Consider the following 26,489-nt stretch of genomic DNA (forward strand, 5'->3'; position numbering starts at 1 on the left):
GTCATCTGTATTTAAAAAAAGAGGCAAAAACCCAGTGAAAAGGTATCAAGATGTATCTCCCAGAGCACCCTTTCAGTCCCTTGTGATGTCTTTGACCTTGCAATCTTAGCCACCAGTGGAACCACATCCATGTTTTAGGGGGCTAAAGGGAATTACTTGCACCCAGTGGGTGCCAAAATACTGAGCAATCTGCCAGATTTTAAATTTGTATTAAAATTCTTCAAACTGTATGCAAGATGAATAATTAAAAGTATTCTTAGAACCTACCCATTTGCATTTTAAAAGTTTTTTGGTGGTTTTTAACATCCCTTTGATTTATTGTTCCTTGCAGTTTGGATAGGACCAATTCACAATTTTTCTATTACATTTCCTTTGTTGTGTATTTTTTTCCATATTTAATATGATCAAGAGGCTTTGACAAATAATTAGCCTGAGTGTGGCAGCAAACTTTAGCTGTTGAGAACATAAGATTGTGTGAGGGCCTCTTCATAAGTAGTTACTTTTTGACATTTCAAAGAAATACTTGAACAGTTCAATAAACCTGCATTTCAGATATGCTGCTGATGTGCAAGAAACTAAAGACTACAGTAGTGCTTTGTACTAGATGAGGGTAATTACTAACTTATTATTCCTCTCTAGTTTGTTTTTTTTTTTTAAGTTATTCCTGTGAAAATTATTTAAATGAATGTGGTAAATTGGTGGCATTTCTGATTTCCAAAGTTTGGGTGGGTGAAGCAGGTTTAATACCAACCCTACTGGATGTTGTGCCCTGCAGCAGCTGTCACTGGGCATCCCATCACGTCACAGACAGTGTTCTGCACTGAGCTACTCCCTCCTTCTCTTCCCAGTGGGTGCTGCCCCATTTGTTAATGGTTTAAAGGTAGAAGAAGAACCTTTACTGTCAGTTCCTAGTCTGGAGCTGTTCTGTGAGAGAGGACTCAGTGGAGGTTTCTCATCTGAGTGTGACTCCCTGGGAGAAGGAGGCAGCCCAGCTGTGTCCGGACAGGATCCTGGTCAGGGGCATTACAAGAACAGATTGTTCTTTCCATGCCTTGCCTGCTCCATTTGATCACAGAGATAAACAGCTACTGCACTTTCCTTCTGTCATCACCAGCCTCATTTGAAGCTACTTGTATTTAGTTTTAAACTGGGGAGAAATGTGCCTCCTCACAAACACCCACCAGTGCAGATAAATGCACAAAGGCAGATGTTCCCTCTGTTGGCTCTTCCGTGCTTGTGGCTGGGTTTCTTTCTTGTTTTCTCTTACACTGGGTCTCTGATGTGAGATATATTACTTTCTGCAAGAGTACCTGGTACTTAAAATGTTCTTTCCCTCAGCATGTGCTGGTTTGGTATAAGTCAGGTTGCATAATAAATTGAGGGAGAGAAAGGCACTTGGGGTGTATAATACTGATTTAATATTACCCAGGTTTACTTATGCAGGTAATTATACATCTTTAATTGGGTTTATTACCTTTTTTTTTCTTCTTTTGATGGGTTGCATTTATTATATTAGGAGGTGTTTTACTGGAGTAGCCTTATAATGTTGCTAGATCTGTTAATACAGTCCTTTTCGAAAGAGGAACAGGAAGTACTGGATATTGTTTATTCACAGAAAGCATCCCTACTATTATTTGAATATTTCTTGATTGTTAAATTGAAGTTAACACAGATGACCTGGGAAAAAATGGTAAATCGTAATTCAGCGTGTTTATTTAAATTATCTTCTGTTCAGCTTTTCTTGCCTCTGTGGTAATTCCTTTCCAGAGTGGATCACTGCAGTTTGCACTTGCAAAATCTGGAGCAGCTACTGCCAGTGTTACTGTTCCAGACTAGACAGGATCTAAATTTTTTATGTTGACTAAATCAACAACAAAACAGTTTTCTGCTGTTAAATTTTCCATGTCAGAAGCCTGATCTAAGAGACTGAAACCATGTTTAGTGGTCACTTCATGGCCCAAATTATTATTAGCATGAAATGAGCCAGGTTTTAGATTAAATGGCTGTAACAGTGGGTCTTTGCTGCCTGTGTTGTGTATGGACGTGTGAGAATATGGGTGTCACGTGATGTCAGTCCTCCTTCTCCTGGTGTCTGTGTTTGAATCCCAGATATAAAGGCCTGTATTTGTAGGTAAAAGGTCAGTCAGCACTTCTGTCCTAAGCCCCCTCATTCCGGGTGTACGTGGGCAACACTGGGGTGTTGTTTGGGCCAGGAGCTGTGGACGTGCCAGGCAGAACAGGGCAAAGCAAACACCGTGGTCATGTTGAAAACTCTGGGTTTTTTCTGAGTCTCTGCCTTAGCTGAATGTGCTCTCAGCCCTTTGCTCTTCTGGTGGCAGAAGGCTGGTGTGGCACTCTGGTGTGGCAGGAGGTAACCTGAGTCAGCTCAGCCCCTGCAGTTCTTAGGTGGTTCCAGTCAGGTGGATGTCGGTGTTTTAACCATGTGGCCCATAATTCAGCCTTGTCTCAGCAGAGGATTCACTCCTGTTTCGGATCCTTTCCTCCATCCTCTCAGGGAACAGAGCCTGGCAAAAGTAGAACCTCAGTCTCTCAGAGTCTTCCCGTTTCCTCTTCAATGTTTGGCACAAAGATCCCCACTGAAATCCCAAGCCTTTCTGGTCCTTTATCCACAGCAGACGCCAGCTGCAAACTGGGATGAATATAACACTTGTAGAAGTTGTTGAGGATTAAATGTTTAAATCCCTCACCTGTTTACTCAAATGTGCCTGTGCTGAAGCCCTGAGGAAGATGATAAATCCACAAACTCTTTCCCTGTTTTTATCTATGCTAGAATCTGTTTTGATCAATTCCCTGAGACAGGTGATTAGTGAGGCCCATGCCATGCTAAAAACTCAGCTGCCTTGCTCCAGACAGATGGAAGGCAAGATGCTTGCAGTCAGCCAGTCTGGCACACCACCAGGTCTCTTCAGTCCCGGGAGCAAAGAGCTCTTGGCCCCCTGAGAACAGCCGAGTGTATCTGCTGAAGCTCTTGTTAGTCCTGTTCTGTGTCGAGTGGCTTTCCCTTCCCAGCGAAGCTGCTCCGGTGGTGTGAGAGGGAAAATCGTGTTTGGCCTGCGCCAGTGTGACTCAAAAAGATGATTCCTCTCCTTGTGTGTAAGTGTGTGGGTGATCAGGGTGTGTTTAACTCCCTGATAGACACGTGCTTTTGACTTCTTTGCTGTTGGCCAGTCCACCCTTCCCTGTCCCTCGAGCCCGCTGCTCAAGGAGAGGACGTGGCTCGTGGCCCAGACTGCTGGCTCAGTCGGGGTCTGTGGCACTTCTGCCTCTTGCTGCCTCAGCAGTTGTTTTGCTCCTTTCAGACAATCTGTTCTGGTAAACTCCTCCCCTTCAATGCTGTTAAGCAGGGTCAAAGCTGATATTATACAAGGGAAGCCCCGAATATTTCAGCATTTTTTTCCTTTCATTGCAGTATGGTTGGTGTGTGGTTGGTTTTGTTTGGTTGGGGTTTTCCCCTGGCTCTTTTTAACTTTCTTCATTCTTGATAACCGTGTTTAGTCATGTGACTCTTAATTGGTGTGGTACTTGCCTTCACTGGGCTTTCTTGTGCAGCTCTGAAGTCATACCAGGCTCTCAGAGTTTCTAGACAATGATTGGGGTCTTCAAGGGTCAAGTGTCCAGGTGTTTTCTTTGCTGCCTTGTAAAGTCATGGAGTTTTATTAGTGGTGCATTAACCAGTGGCTCCTGACACTGTCTCATCCTCAGAGGTGTGTTGGACCTGACCTGTGTGTGCTTCTGGCAGCAATTGTGTTTTTTGAGTTCATCCTTTCTCTGCAGGTACTTGAGAGACGCTGTGGTGGTTCAGAGTAGCTGTCTTTGTGTACTGAGATGGGCGTGTCAGATGGGCAGTCTTTTTGTTCACTAAGGAGATGGTCCAGCAGGAGCAGGTTGAGGTTGGCAGGCACAGTTACAGGTGAATGGTTCGTGTAAGGATGGGACTGTATGAAAATACCAGCACCAGTTACGTGGTGCTCTCTCTTTTGTCTTTGCCATGCCAGCACTGCAATTTAAGGTCCTAACTGAAGTTTTATTTTGGCAAATGTAATGAAACCAAGGAGCTTTGTGTGGCATGAGGAAGATGGGCCCATGTGTGTGGTTCTGTTTGGAGGGTTTTAAGGAAATAAACAAACTGCATCCCGAGACAGTAATTACCTTTGTATTTGCACGCATGAGGAGGAGAGAGAGACTTAACTGTGCAGGTGTCATTGAGGTGGTGCAGTTATCCTGTGGGCAGGTCTGAGACACGCTGAATTGCAAGTTAGCAAGTCAAGTAAGCAACAGCTGTGCAGAGGGCAATTATTGAAATTAATCTTCCGCTACTTTCCTTTTATGCAATCAATAAGAACATGAGGATGAGTTTGAGAAATGAGATTTTGTTGTAGTTCTGATGCTGGCTGTCACAAATTTGCATTTGTAAAAATAGAATTTTGCTTGAGGAGTAGCTAAAAAGTTTTGTTATTCCTTCTGCCCTGTGTACATGCATAAAAATAAATCTTTCCAATGTTTTGCTCTCTTCTTGGAACGATGGAAACAGCTTTGTTCTCCAACAGAAAATAGGACTGTCCAGGCAGTGTAAATTACTGTGTAGAGCAACTGCTGAATTATACATACACAAATAACTGCATCGATAAAAGGATTTCTTCAGATTCATTCTGGGGTTTGGATACTTGCCCATTTTTATCCTTTCATACAGTTTATGGTCTAGAACAGCAATTAAAGCAACTTTAAGTCAGGAGAGGCACTTTTAACATAAAAAGCGTTAATTGTACAAGACTAAGTTCAGTCCCCACCTCCGGTTGCTCTTCTCCCCAGAGCCTGGTTTAATTAGCAGTCCCTTTGGGATAACAGCAAGCTCTGGTTTTTTTTCTGAGTTCTAATAGCCTGTACTTGAGCGTGACATCAGAAATGGTTCAGTAACATCACTCAGTGCTTCAGATGGAAGATTCTAAGAATCATTTTGTAGCAATTAAAACCACGTGCTTGACTGTGCGAACTGCAGTGCAGTAATGAACCTGTCCAGGAAAAAAACAGTAAGGTACGAGGGTGCTGATGGTTTGACAGAAAGTTACTCCTAGGAAGTTGGTTTATGGTAACACTGATCAAGAAGAGTGTTAAGAGTACACTGGCGTGAGCATCAGCATTGAAATGTGCTGGGACTGCTCAGATGTGCTGAAAAGTGTCTGTGGTCTCTGCCCAGGCCTTGAATGCCTTTAATTAGAGTCTTGGTTTGCTGCAGAAGTAGCAGCATTAATGAAGATCAGTGTTCCCTACTAAATGTAATCCAGCTCCCTTGTAATTGTTTTGCTAAGTGACCAAAATGAAAACAATCTGTTTGATGGCTTGCAGTTCCTGTCATCATTTCACTGCCAGCCAAACAAACACTGTGTTGGAGTCCCATCACTGCTGAGAACTCAGCTATGGTTAATTTTCAAGTGACTACAAATAAATTACTGGAAGTTGTAAACACGCTGCCCCCGATGCTGTTTGTGATACCAAAAGGTTTGCTCGTGGCTGCAGTCACTGTAGTGACTCAGAGTTCCAGCTGTTGAAAGTGCCTTTCTCTTTCCTTTTCCCCCTGTGTGTGCGTGGGGGCCGTTGTTTCCTGCAGGGGCTACGACAACCCCATGGAGAGCGAGATGGTGGAGGAGAGGATTCCGTACCTGCACGGCGGCTACGCGGCCCCGCTGGCCCAGCCCGAGAGGGGCAGCATGGCCAGCATCGACCGCCTGGGGAAGCGCTCGCCCTCCATCGACAGCATCCGCAAGGACCCGCGCTGGAGGGACCCCGACCTGCCCGAGGTCATCGCCATGCTCAGCCACCCCATCGACCCGGTCAAGTCCAACGCCGCGGCCTACCTGCAGCACCTGTGCTACGAGAACGACAAGATCAAAAAGGACGTGAGGCACCTCAAGGGGATCCCCATCCTGGTGGGCCTGCTGGATCACCCCAAGCCCGAGGTCCATCGCAAGGCCTGCGGGGCCCTCCGAAACATCTCCTACGGGAAGGACAATGAGAACAAGGTGGCCATAAAGAACTGCGATGGCATCCCCGCGCTGATCAGACTGTTGCGGAAAACAAACGACATGGAAGTCAGAGAGCTCATTACAGGTGGGTGTCTGTGTTTCCTTTAACGAACCAGTCTTTAGAACAGCCCTTTCATCTCAGGAGGCAGAATTCCTGGAGGCTGGAGCACTGAAGGGGAGTGCAGATCCCTGGCTGCAGCTGTTTGTTTGCTGCGCCACGTGTGGTGTGCGAGCGCCGAAGGCACCCGCGCCTGTCGGGAGAGGATTGAGATTGTCTGGGGCTGTGGTTGGTGCACTCGGGTTTCCTGGCTGAGAGATGGATGGTGCTTGCTGGGATGTAGCACACAGCTGCACGTGGTTGAGTTCCTGGAGCCTAAATGAGTTATAGCAGCTTCACTGGCAGGTAATTTGTAGTGCACTTGCCCTCAGCGTGGTGTAATCATGAGGTAAGATATGCTAATCTAAATCTTTCCTTGTTAATCTCTTATAAAACAATCCTGCTGCCATGTCCCCGCTCCTTCATGTTTATAGAACAGTCAGTCTCCTCAGGAACACTTCCAGCCTGGTGCTGGGGACTCTCAGGCTGGATATGAAGTTGCAGCACTTCTGGGCTGGAAAATTCGGATTTTGGAGAGTGTAGGGCCTGCTTTTGAAATGCTCTGGACGTGGGTTTGTTTGTTGCAGTGATGGGAGAATGGAGCGTTACATTTTAGATTACTGAATCCATGCACACTTTGCAGGGAGTTTTCAAACATTTATAACTCCATTATTTAACCTGTTTTCATTTGAACTTAGTCTTGGACATTGTCCAAAAAGAGTAATAAAGTATATGCCAAGTTTCAAAGTTCAGCCATTAAGTGGAAAAGGGTGGAAAAGTATGTCAGCTCATAAAGTGAGGAGAAAGATATTGTTCTTCAGCCTCCCATAAATCATGAGGAGGGAAATGGATTTCCCTTTCTCTTCTCAGAAGCCGCAGGGGATGTTTGGATGGAGACCAGAGCAGTTCCAATGAATTTCAGTGCCAGAATAGAATTTCTCAGAGAGCTTGTGAGGGTGAAAATGGGTCCAGGGCTGAAACTGTTTACTACCTTATCAGAGCTGGACTCTGCAGGCAGACCTTATTACAGACATGGATTAAGCCATTAGAGGTAAACATCATAATTCTGTAATCTCTTCAAAAAATTATAGTAGCTCTCCAAGTTTTTACTGGTAGTCATAATTCTCTGAGATGAGCAGTGGCCTTGGGTGTTCCATCTGTTCTTCCCCAGCCATTACAGGATATTTAGCAAACTGGGTCTAAATACAGTGTTGAAACTAGCAGGGATGTTTTTGCAGTGAGCTGGCAAAGGAGAGCTGTCTCCTGTCAGAGAACCTCCAAGCAGCACATGCTGGTTGTACTTTGAGAGCTGTCTGTGCTCTGCCTCGTAGCATGGAAACTCTGCAGGTAGCATTTATATTGTATTTGTTGTGCTCATTTAGTATGATGGCAGACTGAAATTTATTTATTTTTTTAAATAAAGAATATCTGTTTATCTGCTGTTCTAGTTTAATCAAAACTCATTTCTGGAGTGCTGAGAAGCAATAAATTTATTTCCTTATATTCAAGAAAGGTGAAGCCAGTCTATAATTTACTCTGAAGGAATATCATTATAATGCTAAGTGGTAATCAGTCACTTCTGAGATGACAAAAACAAACTGGATGTTTTTCCTTTTCACTATAAATGACGATTGCTTTGATTTCCAGTTGATTAATTAGCTTTACAGTTCAAATGCATTTTATTTGGCGGTAGTTCTTGCTAATTAAATGTAGTAGTTTTATTCCACTTTGGTTTTTGTTATTTAGAGCTCTTTATTTCCTCTTACTGAAAAACACCAGGAATACTAAGGGCATTAGCCTAAACAGCTGTCCAGTAACAGATGATGTGCATTTAATCTCCACCTAAGCAGGAATAATTTCATTCCAGCTCTAAACCTCTGTCAGCAGATCCGGTGTGAGACATCCAAGCCCTGGCACAGAAGAGCAGGGTATTCCTGCAATGCCTCTGTGGCCGGGGCTGCTGCCCTTGCAGGCATGTTCAGAGCTCTGGCTGCTCCTGTGCAATTGTCCACAGGAAAAACGAGCCCCAAAAGGCAGCAGAGAGAAACAAGAGCCAGCTGCAAGTGCAGAGGGAGCATTGAGGCAGGGCTGCTGCAGAAGGACCCTGTTGTGCAGCCTCAGAAATCCCCACCTCAGTTCTGGTGTTCTCCTGGAAGCAGTCTCAGCTTCCTATCTGGGGTGCTTTTCCCTGGGCACAATCCCAAGCCTGCCTTTGCCACCAAAGCTTTTCATTGTGTCTGGAGTGAAATCTCTGGGGACTCCATCAGCAATGCGGTGAAAAAAGAGGGAAATACAACAACGTGCAGGGTTTGCTTGTTTATTGCTTTTAACAGGCTACAGAGTGAAGTTCAGTGTGACACGTTGACTTTTCTGTGGTTTAATATTTCTTTAACCCTGAGTGGAGTGGGTGTTTGCTGGCACAGGAGAGCACCACTCTCATCTAAGTGGAGCCAGTGCTGGCTCTGGGACAGCTCTGTGGCCTCTCCTCTGCTGGGCTGTGCTGCAGCACCACAGCTGGCAGAGCAGGACCAGTCCATCTCCAGCTGGCTCTGCCCACTGCTCTGATGGAGGGGAAACCCCCCCCCAGCAAACACCTGAGAGGCTGGTGCAGCATCATGAGGGGGGGGCATGAGGACTGGACCGACTCCCAGGATATGTTTTGGAGAACACAGATGAGATAACTGTGATGTGCAGTTTTGGAAGCAGGCTGAGTGTACTACACATCACTACTGCAGACTAAGCCAGGCTGTAGCTTCTTTCTGTCAGATAGCACTGGTTTTAGAAGAATTTGGAAAACTTCTCTGGTTAGTGCCATCTCTTTGTTTTACCAGATGTTCTCAATATACCCACAAACAGCACTCGAACATGATGTCCCTCATCTGTGGAATGTGTAAAAAATACCTTCAAAACTCAAGATACATTCATAAAATACCACAGATCTCACTTTTCTTTCTTTTAAAAGTGTGGAGTTTAAAAATGTTTCCCATCTACTGCACTGAGAAAAGCTTGATTTAACTCTTAGGATGTCCATAAATAAATCATGAGTGGAGTTGCGTTGAGAAATATTCCATGAATTTCTTACTTGCATCTCTTTCTAGTCTTGCAGCTGTACTGCTGAACTCTCAGTGGATCATTTTCTTGAGAAACCAAGAAATGAGGATTAGGCTGATAAGGAATTAAATCTGTTCTGATTGGGAAAGCTACAAAAGTTTTATCTTGAGTGATAAGGTTTTCGTGGAGGAAATGTTCCCATCAGATATGCAAGACCAAAATTCTATTATGTTCTTTGAAAAGCAATCAGAAGTCAGTAGCTTTAATGAATAATTTTGTTCTTTGTGAGAACATTGGAGTAATTTTGTTGTTTAATGACATTGCACTGATTTTAAGTGGTGCAGGACGTGATTTTCCCATTGCCAAATTGTCTGTAATTGAAAAATGATTGACCTTCAGAATGCTCTGCAGATGAAATACTTTGATCTAATGCTTGAATGGCACCTGGCAGATGGATGAGCTGGCTCAGAGTTCCCACCTCCTGGGCACTGGTGAGTGCTGGGATCCTGCTGGCTGCTCCAGCAGGGGCTCCTCCTTGGAGTGCCCTGCTGCCTTCAGCGTGCTGACCACAGGCCATTCCACTCCTCCTTTTCTGTTGGAAGGCCTGGCAGAAGAAGGTCCCTTTTCAGGGTGTGTCCATGTGGGGGTTCCCAGCCTGAGCACCCCCTGAAGGTGCCCAGCTCCTGCTTAATGTGCTGAAAAATCAGGGGTGGTGCTTGGAGTGGGAAATAGGTGAGTGTATTACAAATAGTGTGTATGAATAAAATACTGATCATGACTGTGGTCATCTTCTGAAAAGCAGTAGTTCATCTCCTCTGTCTGTTCCTAAATCTCCTCCAGTCTGCGGTCCAAAAGGCCAGCGCTTACAGTGGAAGTGCATGGAAAATGTAGATAACTTCATTTTCCTTGTGCTGCCGTGTTAGTGACAGGATTTCTCTTGAGTGCTATTCATTTGAATTGATTAAACTTAGAGTTTTAAAAACAGCCTTTCCAGCTTGTTAGATCATTAGTGTGTTATGCTGATAGAGGCGGGGAATGATTCTTAAAGATGCGTGTCAAACTTACAGGGATTTTTCTTTTTCACTCGGATTTTTTCTTACACTGCAAAATGCTACAGTCTGATCTGAATTTGTTCCCTGGCTGTCACTGTCAGGGTGTTCCACAGAATTTATTTTCTCTAGAGCTGGAAGGATGCTGGGATTTAGAGTTCTTGGTTTCATAATTTTGAATTATCCATTGGGGCCAGTGGTTCTCTTGGCCTGGATGGGGTTACCAGCATCAGAGCTGCTGATTACAGTGCTGCAGTCCAGCTGGAACACTGTTGAATTCCAGTTGCATTTAGTCTCTTGAAATGACAACTGGTGACTGAGAATGTGGGAGGAGGAGGAGTTTGGGGGTGATGGGTTTATTTTACACCCTGTGGTTGAAGGTATTGAAATACAGACACAAATCTCTTAAGTCTTAAAACAAGCAGAAGATTTGAGCACTGGAAAACTTTATACAATCCTGTAATATTAGAGCTCTTGGAAATTTTATGGGTAATTTTGGCTTTTTACTTGCATGTCTGATTCTTCAGCAGTGAAATCTGCCTTTGTAGTTGCACTGCAGAGATAGCAGATCATGTCACTGCTCCAGGGGAGGGGCAAGGCAGGCTCTCATTTGGGGTGCAGAAGTAGTATGTGCCTTTAGGAAAGAGCTTTTAAAACTGAAGGGCTGTCAGATACTAAAACTTCCTTCCCCATCCCAGCCCTGTCTCCAGTTGCACCATTCTGCAGTCCCAGAAGAACAGGATCCTTAGGAACACCGTACTGGGTTCCTTGGCTGATCCATCTTTCTGTGACTGTGGGTTTTAACCGCTGCAGATACCAAATGCTCCATTTATGGTCCTGTGAGGGAACCCTGGCATAACCCTCCAGAACCAGGGAATTCTGCACCCCCTGCTCTCCATTTCAGTCTGGGTTGGCTCCAGAGATGATTATCCGATACAATTTCCTGTGATTTGCCCATCTCGTTCAGTGCTGGCTGCTCAGATTCTGGATTTGAATTTTGGAGTCCTGAGCCAGCCATGCATTTAGGGATTTAATTGTAGTTATCATTTTTATATCAGTAAGTCTGATATGCTTAAGGAATTGGTATTTAATAACTAAAGAAAGACTGTCTAGTGAAGTATTTAAAATTAATGGGGTAGCTTACATGTCAGTTTTTGTAGTCTTATTATAAATATTGATTTGCATTTATTTTTTGTATGTTATATGAGACAGTTCATTGTGAGAAGTAAAGGCTTTCTTCAGTAACAAAATGGATCCAATTAGCCTTTTCTGCTTGGTTTTGGGTTTTTTCCTATTTTCCAACAACTGATGTTTTGCAGCAACAAAGGAGTTATTTATTGTAATGGGTACAAAGGGAAAAAAAATCATTTTACCTACACAGTCTTGTTTTAAAACTAAAAAAGCAGGTTATAAAAGTCTTATACAGTGTGTTGTCTCTGAATGGCAAGGGCAGTAGGCCAGAAAAGCATTATTATTGTATGGTTTTAGAAGACTGAAATTCTGGTGTTCATTCTGTTGTCTGCCCCCAAGCTTCTTTATTGGTTAACATGGAATCCCAAGCCTAAACAGGTGCCTGGGGTTTGTAACACTCGCTTTGGATGGGAGACACCCCAGGTCTGACTCAAAAACTGTAGGTTTTACAGCTTCAGGAGGTGGAACCAGAAGGTCAGGCCGTTGCTGTGAGGGTGTGTAAGTGGAGGGGGAGGTCCCAGCTTGCCCTGTGCTGTGCACACATTCGTGCTGTGTCTGCTCAGGAGGGCTCTCCTGCATGGTCTGTGCCATCCAGCCTTTCCCTTGGTGTCTCTGCAGTGCTGCTGCTCCTCACACTTCTCCCTGGAGACAGCAGGGTGTGTCTGGCTGCCTGCAAGTGGTGTTGCTGCCACTTCTCAGATGGTACCAGACTGGGTCTGTGCACAAGCTGTCTCTGAAGTGAATGTTGTGTTTGAGTCCTACTCTAATGAGTAATAACTGTCAGGACACTGATACAGGTCTGCTGGAAGTTACATCCCTTATCTAACACCGGGTGCTTTGTAGTTGTAAAGCTGTTGTTCCATTATGCTGCTTTTGATGTTTGACTTCTGTCTGCTTTGCCTCATAATTGAGGTAAAAATGAAAAGACAGAGGAGTTTGGGTTTTCAGCTTCTTCAAGGAATCATATGCTTGTGGCACCAGGAGATTTGAACACAGATATTGCCTGTGACAGGAAAATGTGAGAGTAAATAACAGAGAGGAGACTTGAATGAAATATTATCTTCTGCAGAAGATAAGCATAAGATCAATGATCCTCCAGAAATTCATCCCTCCTAGGACTTGCTCAATATACTTGTCTGCTGCATTGGATGAATTTTTACTTGAGGCATAGCTAGACTTTAAAGTGTAACAAAATTTGTGTATAGCAGAAAAATCCTATTAATCTCCAATAGCACATCACTTTTATGTACTCTGTTTGTAGGGCTTGATGAGTTCAGCAGTATTCATGTCTTGATAAAAATGTATCCATGCTTTTGGAAGGTTCTGTTTCAGCAGCTGTGGAATTTTCCCTAAGCTAGTGCCGGTCTGGCTCCTCACCGAGTTGTTTTGCCTTTTTGTTTAGTTTTATGATTTAACCTTCAAGCGATTCTCTGCGGATCCAGTGATTCTGCTTAATCTGGAGATTTTAAGTGGTTGCTGTTCAATAATCCCCATTTCTCCTGCAGGCACCCTGTGGAACTTGTCCTCCTACGAGCCCCTGAAGATGGTGATCATCAACCACGGGCTGCAGACGCTGACCAACGAGGTGATCATCCCGCACTCGGGCTGGGAGAGCGAGCCCAACGAGGACTCGAAGCCCCGCGACGCCGAGTGGACCACGGTGTTCAAGAACACCTCTGGCTGCTTACGGTAGGCACGGCTGGGCTGGCACTGTCCAGCTCCCTGGCTGCACTCCGTGGAGGGACTTGGCTCAGAGGTGCAGGATCACATATCCTGACTTGGCAGGGACAGCCTGGGGGCTTTGGCTGCCCCAGCCTGTTGTGGGAGTCACCAGTGGGGTCAGTGTGAGGGGCAGGTCGTGTGTCCAGGCTGGGGGAGGGTCCCTGTAACATGCAGAGTGACCCAGGTAAGGTTACACCACCAGGCTAAGTCCAGGAAGGGCACTTTGCAGAGTGAACTGTGCTGCAGGCACTGAGAGTCACAGTGACCCTTTTACTCCCTGCAGTGGGACCAGTGGGCTCTTCCTCCCAACTTTGGGTGCTTTTCCTGCTTCCCTTTATTTATCTGAAAACTGTGTTTTCAGACAACTCCTTCCTTGGGTTTTCGGTCCTTCCCTATGGAAAGGCATTCTTTGCAGTTGGAAGGGAACTAGTTTGGAATTACCCAGACCTTGAAATACAGACCCATTTGAGGACACACTCCTATTTTAAGCAAAGGTAACTTAGGACCTATGGGAAATAAGTGAAGAACCTGAACTACTGACCATTTAGGAACCTTAATATTCCTTCTGCTTTTCCTTGCAAAGGAGCCTTTCCTTGTGAGATACTGTCTTTACATTTCTGGAAGCACCTTGAGAGCAGGACAGTACGTGCTCCTGGAATCAGGAGCAGTCTGAAAGACTTGGGAGAACCAGTGTTCCCTAAACAGTGTTGTCTCTCATTTCCCTTTTGAGATGAAACAGTGATGCCCAGTTTAGACTCTTCAGCTTTGTGATGAAGTCAATTAGTTTGAGCAAAACTAATACAGATTTGGCGTCGTACCTTCTGTTGCTCCCAAGTGCCCTCCTGTCAGATTTCTGCTGATTAATGCATCTTCAGACACTGGTTCATTTCTGTTTCCTGGGCTTGTGGTCTCTAAATTGCAATAACTATTCCCTTGAGTAACTCCACAAATGCAGAAAGTAATAAAAAGTGTTCTGAAAGGGCCCATTACTGAAATTATTTGCAGTCCCACTGGAGACTGAGGTCCTTTAAGCAGGCTCCAGACACCATAGGTTTTTACTTACCAGTGTCTCATTTTCTAACGGTGTTCTGCAAGAGGAAATTAGTCATGGTAGGGGAATAAAAGGATTATCTCAATGGAAATGAGATTCTCCAGTAAGTGTAGACAATAAATTGATCATTAGTAGACTAGCCTAATCCACATCATAAAACTTCATTAGTATGTGGATCCACTTGAACTTCTGCATTCCAGGATATCTTTGGGTTTGTTGGTTGGTCGAGGGGGTTTTTTATCATTTAAGAGCGAGGCACTGGTTCTACAGGAAACACAAAAGCTCGTGCCCCTTTGGACAGCGTATTTCTAAAGTAAATGAAGAGGGGTGTGGAGCATGGCAGTAATGAGATATGTCAGAGAATTTGAACTTCTGATGTCTAAAAGTGGTTCTGATGCACTTAAAGCACATCAGGGCAGCACCCAGGGAGTTAAGACTCTGCTGTTGATGCAGGGGAGTTGCAGTGAGATAAGTGAGTCCAGGGCAAGGCAGATGCAGGAGCAGGTGGATGTGAGCTGTCTTCCAGCTGATTATGCTTCCTGCATGTTACATACCTTTTGTAGAGCACTTCAGATCTAGGGATGTAAATGGACATAGCAGAAGTAATTAACATTAAAACTGTTGGAAATAATTTTACATTGTTTGTTGAAATCTTCTGCAGCTTACCCTTAAAAGCAGCAGCAAGATGTGATAGTTAACACCAGCAGAGAGTAAATTGTTGCAGCCATCTGTGTGACAGACGTCAGTGTTAAAAACCCCTTTGCCTGCGCTTCTCTCATTGACACAGTAGCTGGTCTTAGAAATTCAGTTTTCCATGAATGGAGCTTATTGCAGACTGTTCACCAATTTGATATTTAATTGGGAGGTTAGTCCTCCTGATAGTGTACCAGCCTCCCTGCTCCCCTTTGGAAGTGAGCCTCAGGTGTGGGCTGCGTTGTCTTCCAAAATAACAGAGGCTCTTTGAGCTCCTGAGGTTTTGGATGCCCTTGCAGTTGAGGTATTTAAGCAGAAGACAGGCATTATGCATGCAGGATGGTGTTCATTTCAGGATCATTTTTTCAGTTAATGAAGTTTATCAACAGATGTGGGCGAGTTTGTTTCAAACTCAGTGATTCACAGCATGAACTGCCAGTTAATTATTACTTCCCTTTTTTTTTTTAACGCTGCTTACTCATCTTTACTTTGTTCCTAATCTGGGTCTCTCCTTTGATAATGTGGAGCCATGGAAACACTTACTTCAAAATGATTAAAAACAAGTAATTAAAAAACCCCAAACCCCACAATTACAATTATTTACCTTTACCTCTTCTTCAAAGCTTGCTCCATCCCACTTTCCTTTCCAGTCCTGTCCTGTCAACAGTGCTGCTTTTCCTCTGTGTAGTTTGTGAGTGTCTCTCCCTCCTCACTGGGGGGGTTCATGTCCTGCTTGTGGAACATCATCTGGAACAGGATTGGTGTGTTCTCTGTGCCATCTCACTCTGTACTTGACTTGCCAAAAACTCTGCTCCCGTAAATGTTTTGGGAATGCTGCGTATTCCTCATTGCAAACTTGGCAGCACATCCACTTTGCAAAGGATGATCCGGTAATGAAATTTATTGGATGCTTTTTCTGTAATCTTTACCAAGATTTCATAAGCTAGTGCAGGTGATGGTAATTTTGTCTCCATTCTCATCCTGAGATAGGAGAAAGAGCCTTTCTCTTGCACTGCTGTGTTTTGTTCTAGGGGCAGAGCCAGTATGAGGAATGCATCTGCAATATCCAGAACCATTTTACTACTGAAATTCTATAAAATGGAAGTATTCTTATATTCTGTTGAAGCTGGTAGAAGAAACATGTATGGTGGAAGTCTGGAAAGGAACAGTAAAAAACAAAGCCAAGTGAATTTTTTGGTTATGAAAAAGTAGGACCAGGGAAGAAGTAAGGAAGGCATTTGGTGCTAGGAGGATCATTAAATGTGCACAGATGTTCCTTCATTTCATTTACAGTTTTTATGTCTTCACATTGCATTTTATTCTTCTAGGTATGTGGAGAATGTCTGTTCTGGTTAACTGTCCTTTTTTTGTGGTCTTCAAACTCCTAAGTCCCTACTGGGATTTGCAGTTTTGTCTTCAAATTGTACTGCAGTTGAAACAATGTGATGATTTGGTGCATCTTAACAAAACCATTTTGTGGTCCCTTCTGCAGCCTTGACCCAGACCTTGAGATGCTCTGGGAGAGGAGTCTGAGCTGAGTTTTTTTTGTGGGAAGGATGGAGCTGTGGCTCATGTGCAGCCAGGCAGGGCCAGAGGCCTTCACTGGGTCCCCAGGGTTCTCCTCGGGTGTTTCCCTGCTCTGGAAGGGAATTCCTCATCTGTGGGTCACAGCACTGCTGGAGTCACATCATCTTCTCTGTTTTCTGTGGACATACCCACCATCATTCCTAGTTCTCTGCAAGCTGCGAGGATTTTAATGGTTTAAAAATTAAATTCATTCTGGGCTTAATTGCTGTTTTCTGCCTAATTACTTTTAATTCTCCCTTGGATTTTTTCACTTCTAAGAGGACAGAGTAGAACTTAGTTCCTAAATTGCCAACTTTCTAGCCTGATTCCTGTGCTAAACTGACCTGCTGTCAACAAATGTTAAATGAATTAATTTGCATAGCAAACAGATGCAAAGTGCTCCTTTTTCCAGGGGTACCATCTGTAGCTGCAGCATTTCTTGTCAATTCTCCAAGTACACAGAAATTGGCATTCACAAACAGCCTCAGGGTTCAGAGCCCCGGCCCTGGGGTGTGAACACAAACAAACTGCACCCACCTGACTTGCCCAAAAACCACATATTCTTCAGATCAGGACTGCACAGAACAGCTTGTCCAACAGCAGCTCCGGAGAAGGGAAGGGGCAGCCTGGTGGCTGGAGCTGGAACACGAGACCTGGGAAGTGTGGAGTCATTTGCTGTTCTGCTGCTGCACTGACATAATCACAGGCAAGATTAATGGCAGAAACGTTTCTGTGGTCTGACTTTCAGTAGCCATCTCTCCTTCTGCTTTTGAGAGTCAGGCTTGGGAGTGGATCTGGGCTCCAGTCACTGATCCTCTCTTTCCTGCCTTTACTGTGGGACTGGCAGCTCTGCCCACACCTTCCCCTGAAGTTGGTAAATACCAGGAGTTCAAGGATTTTGAAGGGGTTGATCCTGGAGACATTAACTGGGAGTAAGCAATTCCTGTAGGTATAAATTAAGAGTTTGCTCCCATGGAATCAAAGCCTAAGAGGTCTGGTAAGCGTGAGATAAGGACTCGGGGGATTCAGAGCCAGAAGCAGAACTCCAGCAGGTTGAGAAATGATGTGTAAGTATCTGCAGGCTCCTCTTAGGTACTTCAGAGGAAAGACGACTGCAAGAGCTTGATGGTAAATCATTAATGCTTAGGATGTGTCAGATAGAATTTTTTAATGAGAATGTCTTAAGCCTTTTCTTTCTGAGGAGGGCAGGAGCGTTGTGCTGCCTGCATGTACGTCGTGTCCTGCAGACGTAACTTGCTTCAGTCACAGGCTAACAGTGGCAGTGGATGTGTTCCTGGAGTCCTGGTGCTTTGTGTTTCTGTGAACACAGCGTGTGTGTCCCGTGCACCCACAGCACAGGAGTGTGTGTCTGTGAGGCATATGGAGGGGAAGAAGGTTTGTCAGGCAATATGTGGTCTTGTTTGGGCAGAAGAGGTCTCTTGTCTTTGCACCCTGCAAACAAGTTCAGTGAGTGGATCAGGGACTGGTGGTGTGCCTGTTCTTCCTCCCCACCTCTGCTTGCCCAGTTCGAGGAACGAGAGGAAGAAAGGCTGTCAAAGCCAGGTGCTTATGCCCTTCTTTCTTATGAATGATTAATGTGTGGCTTTTCTCTGAAGAAAAGTGCCTGGGAATTAGAGCTTTCAAAGTGCATTACTTTCAAGCTCTATCCATCTTTAGATCCTGCAGGCATGATAACAGTATGTGGTGGCAGTCACATAGCATTTGTCCTGCATGCACTCTCTGTACTGGAGGGAGCCTTCATCTCCAGCTGACTGAAGTAAGAAGGCACTTGAGTGCAAATCCTTGACCTGGAAGTGTTGTCTAGTGCAGAGCAGAGTGCAGGAGGTGAAGCTCAGGTGATGCTGCTGCAGTGCTGCCAGACGAGCTGCTCTTGGTGTCAGGGGAGCTCTGCTCATCGAGGCGTGGCAGAACAGGAGGATGGGGGAATGTGGGAGTTCAGGTGCCAGCCTTTATTTTCTTTTTCCATCAACAGCAAATTAGCATCAGTACAGAGCCCTCCTTGAGGCAGCTGCACTTCTCCCCCAGCTCCAGAAAGGCTTCTTTGACAAAGTCAAAAGATGTCCCTTCTCACTCAGTGTGTTTCCCTATCCTAGTTCAAGTAGTCCTTTCCTGTGCTTTTGTAGGGCAGTTATTTAACTAAGGAGGGGAGGACTCCATCCCGAGTGCTTCCCTGTCCCACCCAGAGGAGCAGGGGGCAGCTGCTGCCGTCTCTGTCCCCCCACCCACCCCCTGTGCTTGGAGGCTGCTGCACTCGTGGTGTTTGCAGCGTGGGTGCAGCCTTTGGGAGATTGCTGCTCCAGGTGCTGGAGCCAGAGCTACTGTCAGTGTTTTGGTGTCCAGCAGGTATTTGGGAACTGGACTTTCAGAGAAGGAATAGTTTTAGAAAGAGGTAAAAACGGAACTGAAATCTGCCTGTGAACCTTCACTTTGGGGGCAGCAAGCAGCACGAAAAAGGAGCTTATCTGCCCAACCCAGACTGGAAAAAATCAACTCAAATTAAAAACCCACACAAAAGAGAGGAGTGAGCGAAGGCAGTTTCTTAATTAGCTTACTGATACTGTGCAGGATCACAGCATATGGCTGTCCTGGGGCTTATATGATGAGCAGAGCGTTTAATTCGTGCTAGTAAGGAGCTGTTAGGGTTCCTCCTGACAGTTCCTGGTGTTTAGCTTGTAATATAAATAAATTATGCATAGGTTTTAGCAGCAGAGACATAACCTAGTTACATGCAACCTTAATGCTTTACAATCGTATCTTGAAGTATAAATTTAAAGTTGTGCACTTGCTTATTGCCTTCTGTCATTACTTAGGAATGAATCTAGGTCCGTCCTCCCCTGGCTGTCAGTAAAGGGAATCTACAGAAGCAGCTGTTGCTGTGGTGGGATGAAGAACAAGACTGCACCAAAGCTCACTGCAGTCCCTGTAATGGGCACAGTCTGCTTTGGAAGGCTTGTTGGACATGATCCTGTATTAGACAAATACCACCTCATTTTCACCAATCTCAATTTTCACCTCCCCAATCCCAGTTCTGAGATTGTTTTCACATGGCAGCAAACGTGTGGTAAAGCAAGGAGAGCCCCTTGGCCTTTCCTTGAAGCAGAGACTGGAAGAGTTTGGGAGCTGAGTGGCTGCTGGGCACCGTGGAGTTCTTGTGTAATTCTTGTGTAATGTGTTTGTGCATCGTTTTCATCACAGGAGGACAGACTGTGATCCTCCAAGGAGGTCGTGCAGGAGGTGACCAGTCAGCATTTCACTGAAAGGGCTTTGCACCATGGCTTGAGTATAGAAAGCCACAGATGCCAAGTCCATCCTTTGTCAGGCTGTATTGTTGAGCCCCTGCTTACTGCAGGGGGCTCTTGCAGACAGTGCTGACGTGGCTGTGAGACCATCACAGTGTGCCTTGGAGCTCTCTTGCTCTGTGCCGGTGTCACTGGAGCACAGACTGAGCTCTTGAAGCCCTTTGTCGAGGGTGGCTTTTGGTGTGTCCTCATCTGAGCGTCTGATCAGCTAAACAAAACCAGTCCCTTCGTTCAAACAGCTGGAAGGGTTTACAGGCAGAGAAACTGGGGCTGCTCTGCTGCTGCTCTCTTGGGTCTGACTGGTAAGTGAATGCTGGAGTGGAGCAGCAATCTCCAGTGGGATCTCCTGCCCAGGCCTGATCCACATTTTCTCAGTTGAGCAGCTGCTCCCTACCTACCACCACCATCACTAGAGCTCCACTAGCTGCCTGCTCATTTCACTTGGACTTTGGCTTCTTTCTGCTTTCATTGTAGCATGTTCTGTGCTTCATTTCTGATTCAGCTGTCTGCTGCCAAACTCCACTGTGCTGTACAGAGCCCTCTGACCAGTGCTGCCTGGATCGGGCTATCTTTGTGTCACAGGCAGCTTCTTTTCTTTTTCTCTCTTGTTTTCAGAACAATGAACTTAGTACCAATTAAACTCTCTGGTATTTCGGGTGAACTGAAGTATGGAATTCATTCTGTTTCTGCATGAAATGATGGAATGATTTTTAAATGTTGTATATTCCTCCTTTGAGACACACTGGACCTAGAAATGCACTCGGAAATAGAGCACATCTACTACAACTATTATTGATCAGTGTCCCTTGGCTGGCATCCAGATAAAAATTTCTTAATTGTTGCAGCAAAGTGTGGGTGTGGAAGGGTGTGTGTACAGCAAGGGTTCTGCTTGTCAGAATAGGTGGACAGTACGAGCAGTACAAAGATAGCTGTGAGAAGGTTCTTTAGTAAGAAGCAGGCAGTCTGAGACCCTGCCACGTGCACAGAGGGGCTGCTGGGAGAGCTCATCCCTGTCTCAGCTTCAGCTCTCAGCCACAGCTCTTCCAGGGAAAGGAGCAAGTGTTGCTGGGAGGATGTCTTCAAAAATGCCTGTTCAGCTTCCTGTGTATATAAACACCAAAGTCTCTGGCCCATTGTCTTTGTTCCCAGCTAGATCTTTAAACACTGTGCTTTTTACACCTGCTGAACTGAGGTGGGAGAGGGGGTGGTCAGAACACTCCAGCTTCCAGCTTCATCTGCATCACTCAGCACAGCAGCTGATGGACCTCTCCAAGGGCCAAGTGGCAGACACAGCAGTAGTCTTGGAAATACTGGTTTTAATGCTCAGAGAAAAATGTGTCTCTGGGGCTTGTATTTTCAAGTTTCTCTTAATCATCAAAAAACCCCAACCCTAAATCTCTCCGTGTCTCCTCTTGCCTTTCAGATGGCAGGGGGAGCACAGAGGGGGCACTGCCACATGACTGCTCTGAAACAGTGCAAATTAAGTACCATCTATCTAATTACTTTGAAATCTCTTCCTCCTGAAGATAATTTTGGTGTGTGGCACAGAGAGTAGCACCAGCTCACCTGTCCTAGGGGTGATAAATGCCAGCTCTGTTCTGCAGATGTAAATGTGGCATTCAGAATTGCATATTATTAAGATGACTCTTCGATGATAATGAGAAGTTTATCTAAGGCACGAACAAATTTCTCATCAGATTCTCCCTCCATTTTCTGGAGTCTTTAATACCAACAGATTGGATTCTTAGCCTGATGGGTTTCTATGCTGGTAGTTATTTACTTTTGTTTAACATTTACTTAGTGCCTCTCTGGTTTGTTTCCCCAGGGAAAGCATATATTTTAACATCCTCACAAATCCTCTTTCACTAGTCCTGGCTACCGACTGGACTCTTGAGAATTTGAGGAAGAATCCAGATTCCTTTTTCCAGCTAAAGACTGGGGATTGAAAATCACTGGAATGAGATTTGTGCTTTACTGTTTTACATTAAATCAGTCATACATTTGGGTTCCTTCCTGTGTACTTTGAGTCACATGGGCAGTAATTCAGTGGTTTACTCCTAGAGTTGTTCTTCAGAGTGTGTTGTATTTACAGTAAACACACTGTGAAGGTTGTTACTGCCCTTTGCAGTGTGACATAAGACAGACAATATTGTTTTTAAAATACATTTTTCATTTCATAAACTCTTGGAATAGCAGGGGAAGTCAGGGAAGGCAGCAGAGGCTGCTCTGGGTATGAAGAGACAAGGCAAGGGAAGCAGAGTGTACAGAGCACCAGGGGTGAGTGGCAGGTCTCATTTGTCACTGGCTTGTGTAAAAATAGTTTGGGTAGTTTCTCCTCGTCATCCCCACCCATTTGGACAGGCAGTCAACTTTATTTTCATTTTTGAATGGATTTTACCCATCATCAGTGCTTTGAAGGCCCTGCAGAGTTCCTTCTTCCAGTTGTTCAGACTTTAAAAGTACCTTTGACTTCAGTCTGTGGAGGTTTTAGATACTGAATTGCCCCAGCAAGTGACTCACTGAGATCATTTAATTCTGAAATCTGTGTGCCCCTGCAGCTGCTGCAGGGCAGCCTGGCCCCTCAGTGACAGAGTTAACAGCACCTCAGCTGGGCTCTGGGCTCTCTTTGTGTTCAGTGTCTGGTGTGAAACGCTCCATCCACTGACGAGCTGCTTCTCTTCTGATGTGCAGCAAGACTTGTCCAGAAAAGTTCAGTGAAAAGCAAACCCCTCTACTTTGTCCAAGTCTGGATGCCATCTGCTGCATCTCTGTTGCCTGAGTTTCCAGGAGTTGGTGGCCTGGGTGAGGCTGTGCATTCCTTCTGTGGGGTGTGCCCTGTGTGAGCGCCTGCACATCCCCTGTGAACCATTGGTTGCCTCTGGTGATTTCCCTCACTCTGGGGAGGAGGATGTTTAGAAACCTTGCTCTGACAGTTTGCTTTGGAAGGTGGTTTAGTTCCATCTTTCATTCCATCACATGTAACAGATCTGTAGGATGCACCAAGAACAATGCCAGTGCAGATGCAGGCTGATTTTTCTGGCTGTGGTCAGTGGGTGCAGTACCAGCTTGGCTGTTCCACTGCAGTTTCTGTCCCCTTTGATGACAGTGCCCTCTGGCCCATGTCATCCCTGTGTCTCCATGCTGCAGCCCCTCCTGATGGCAATCTGAAATGTGAATCTGACTGATGACTACCAAGTGCTGTCTCCCAAGGATAGGATAGAGTCCTTACACACAAGGAAATGGGGTTGTTCTTCCGTGGTGGATGAGTCCCCTGGGCTGCAGGAACGTCATTACCCCAGGAGGGAGGACTGACACAATCCCAGGGGTTGGGTGTTTACAGAGCAGATGTTTCTGCATGAGATGCTCTCCTCAGGATACGTTTTCTGAAGTGTTAGTTACAACATCAGAACTGCAAAGTTTGATGTCTGCGTTTGGCCATAGCTTTAATTAGCTCTTAACTTGATCCTGCAGAGTTTTCATGCTTACTTACGTGTGATATATGTGGAAATTTTTTCTTGAGGCATTAATTTTCAGTAAATTTTTCTGCAGTTAAAGAGACAGTAAGTGATATCAGCAAGCCACACTCTTGCTGATGCACTTTTATAATATCTTTTTCAATTATAACCATATCACTGCTTACCTTAATATTAATCCCAATACAGATCAGTAAACAAGAAGGCAGGGTACAGAATACTGTGGTGCTGTTGATAACCAAAGTAGTAAACAAATGTGCTGCAAGTGTGGTGGCACAAACAGACCATAGAAAAATCTCCTGTGACTGGGCTGTGGGGCAAGAAAGGTGTGAAAGTTGGCCTTTTTTTTTCCTAAATTTGATTTCTTTTTTAAAGTCTGCAAGTGTTGCTTATGAACTTTAACTCTCTATTTCTTAAGACTTAATGAGGCAATAAAAAGTGTGATCCAGAGCTCCAGATAAGACCAGTTATAGTGCATTTCTGTCACCCTGAAGCTTAAGAAGTAATGTTCTGTGTTAGCAGATGTGCTTGGAGGTGGAGCTGCTATCATTTATTGTTATAACTCCTGAAAGGTATCACAGAGAATTTGAATTCTAATTCCAGTTTCATAAAGACTTGACATTAAAATTCACAGTTGTGTTTTTCATACAAAGGGATTAGTGCAGCTTGAGATGGGAAAACAGCATGTAGAATTCTCTTCCACATATCCTGTGGAATGATTTTAATATCCACTTTACCTGCCTTTATCAGCCATTGCTGGAGGTGAGGCTGTGTGTTAGGATGTGGGGAAAGGATTCATTTATCTGTGCAGTTCATTTGTGTTCTTAATTGAAAGTTAATGTGCTGTTACAGCAAGCAGCTCACAATTAAGTGCCTTCAGCTTTTGCGAGGTCTCTGAGAAGATGTGGGGTTTCCTGCTCTCCAGTTAACACAGCAGCCTGCCTGGCTGACCAGGGACACGGGAGGGGACCAGGATTGATTTGGTAATTGCTTGGAGATTGGCAGTCCCTCTAGTTTGTTAAAAAGAAGAATTGGCTGCCCAGTCCTAATAGCAGAAGGTAATGATGTTGTCCTGAGCTGTTGGGAACAAGCCTTGCCCAGGTGTGTGGGATTGAGGGGCCCTGAGAGGTTGTCTGTGTTACCATCCAAGTTACTGCTTTCCAGCTTTGAGAAGACCCTTCCATGTAGGTTTGTTCAGCAGGCACTCTTAAGAGCTTCATTTTTTCCCCCCAAGAAAAAAAAAAGAACTGGACTTGAATTTTATTTATTTACTGGGTAGTGCCAGGTTGATGCCTATGCAAGGCTGGGGCTTTGGTGTGTAGTGCTGCATGATTGCTGGACAGGTGAGGCCAAGGCATAGGTCCCCTCTGAGCGTTTCTGCAGTCACTGATGTGTGCCACTTTAACAGCTCCCAGTAGCCATTCACTCTGTCTTGCATCTTCCACCTGTGCCGTTCTCCTGTGCAACATTTTGAGAGATTCAAAGCCACATGAAATGTCACCTGTACGTACTCGGTGTGACTGAGCCAGGCTCTGCTGAATGTGCTGTACACGGCCTTTTCGGTGTCTGTGGCCATGAGTATTGCTGAGCAGTCTTGTGACTTTGCTTGTTTTCCTAAAGTAGCAAAAGTATTTTTCAGATCAGAAGTACTGGCTTCGAAACTAAATTTTTGGTTTGTATATTGGCTCTGAAAACTCGGACCTGGTTTAAGGTGTATCACTGGACTCACCAGGCAAGCAGAGAAATGTGTTTGTAGGCACCTCTGTGATTGTGTTCCCCTTTGTGTTCAGGTTCAGGGAGTTGCAGGTGTGCATTGCCCATATTTTACTGAGATTTAGTAGGTTTGTCAGTCTATTTTGCCTCCTAATTGTTCATCCAAGGTGAGGAGATCGTAATAATTGTAGTATAAATCAATGCACCTTCAGCTTTATGGTGAAGGTTACAGGGCTAAACTCTTTTAACTCTCTCCTGTTAGGAATGTGAGTTCAGATGGAGCAGAAGCTCGCAGGAGACTGAGGGAGTGTGATGGCTTGGTGGACGCCCTCCTTCACGCTTTACAGTCTGCGGTTGGCAAGAAGGACACAGACAATAAGGTGAGCTTGAATATGAAAACTTGGTGGGCATTTCCCTTAATTTAGGTGGCAGTGTTGCACTGGGATCCAGCTTCTCTTTGCTAGCATCAGAAGAGGATTATGCTTGCCTCAGTATTGTCCTCCTGCCCCTCTGGCATCCGTGGTGCTGCGATGGGGCACCAGCAGCACGTTCTGTGTTCCCTGCCATGCTGGTGAGGTGAGCAAAGCCTGGTGGCTGAGAGATGGGGGGAACAGTCCTTTGTTGTCAGGGACATTGTTGCTGTTGTTCTGCGTTACTTAATTGGCATTTATAAGTGCAGTCTCCAAATCAGAATTGAGTCCCGTTTGCACAAAGCAGCAAAGGAGTCAGTTCCCATTTTAAAGACTTGATTCAGCACCGCCTCTAAAGACTGCAGTGCACAGAAATGCCTTCAGACCTGCAGCACTTTCCCTGTAGCTGTGTTTTGGTGCAGATTTTATTAACCTGGTTTTAACATCGTCTCATCCCATGGCACTTAAAAGTGTATTTGTATGCAGAAGGAATATCGTAAGTTTAACCTGTTTAAAAAAGAGCACACTGTTGCTTTATAAGGCCTGTAAAGCATCATTATTTTATTCTTTTTGAGTCCCACCATGTGATGGCCTGTACAGGAGAGCTATAAAGCCCTGTCACTTAATCAGGTAATTTTGGAAGTGGATTTTGTAACCACCTGGTGGTTTCCTTTACTGCCTACAGAGATCTGCTCTTGTCAGAGCCCGATGAGCTGTGGATTAGCTATTTCTACAGGACAACGTGTGTTCTCACTGAAATCCCCACAAGGCCTAGGTTTTGACCCAGAGAAAATCTAATAAAGTGGCCCCCTTGGGGATTGTAAATGTTGGAAGAATGAGAGAGAGGCTTGTATTAAAATAAGATCCTTATATGATCTTTTTCTGCTGCGTGTTTGATCTTTGGTGAATTGCATTCTTTGTTAAGATCAAGTGGTATTTTTGATTAGAGAGTTTTCATTTTGAATGGGTGCTATTTATGAAGTACTTCACTTTTCAAAGAAAAAAATTGGGTTTAGAACAAGAAGGAACTTTAATTTAAGGGTCTTGTCTAAGTCTTCCTCGAAAGCCACGTTCTTTTCCTGGGACAGGTGGGGGTTTTTTATATTTCCTCC

At 44.9% G+C, this 26,489-nt stretch overlaps 1 protein-coding gene across 14 annotated transcripts in view; it reads left to right on the forward strand.

Moving 5' to 3' along the window:
- Positions 1 to 26,489, forward strand: part of ARVCF (ARVCF delta catenin family member) — a 226,147-nt gene that overhangs the window by 152,090 nt on the left and 47,568 nt on the right. For all 14 annotated transcript variants that reach the window (XM_050317992.1, XM_050317993.1, XM_050317991.1 and 11 more), the window contains 3 exons: positions 5,627 to 6,126; positions 12,935 to 13,118; positions 25,230 to 25,347. In XM_050317992.1, coding sequence (XP_050173949.1) covers positions 5,627 to 6,126; positions 12,935 to 13,118; positions 25,230 to 25,347 — 802 coding nt within the window. The remainder of the gene's footprint in view (positions 1 to 5,626; positions 6,127 to 12,934; positions 13,119 to 25,229; positions 25,348 to 26,489) is intronic.

Source organism: Myiozetetes cayanensis, unplaced genomic scaffold, assembly GCF_022539395.1.
Source record: "Myiozetetes cayanensis isolate MyiCay16 unplaced genomic scaffold, myiCay2020 scf21, whole genome shotgun sequence".
Classification (NCBI taxonomy): domain Eukaryota; kingdom Metazoa; phylum Chordata; class Aves; order Passeriformes; family Tyrannidae; genus Myiozetetes; species Myiozetetes cayanensis.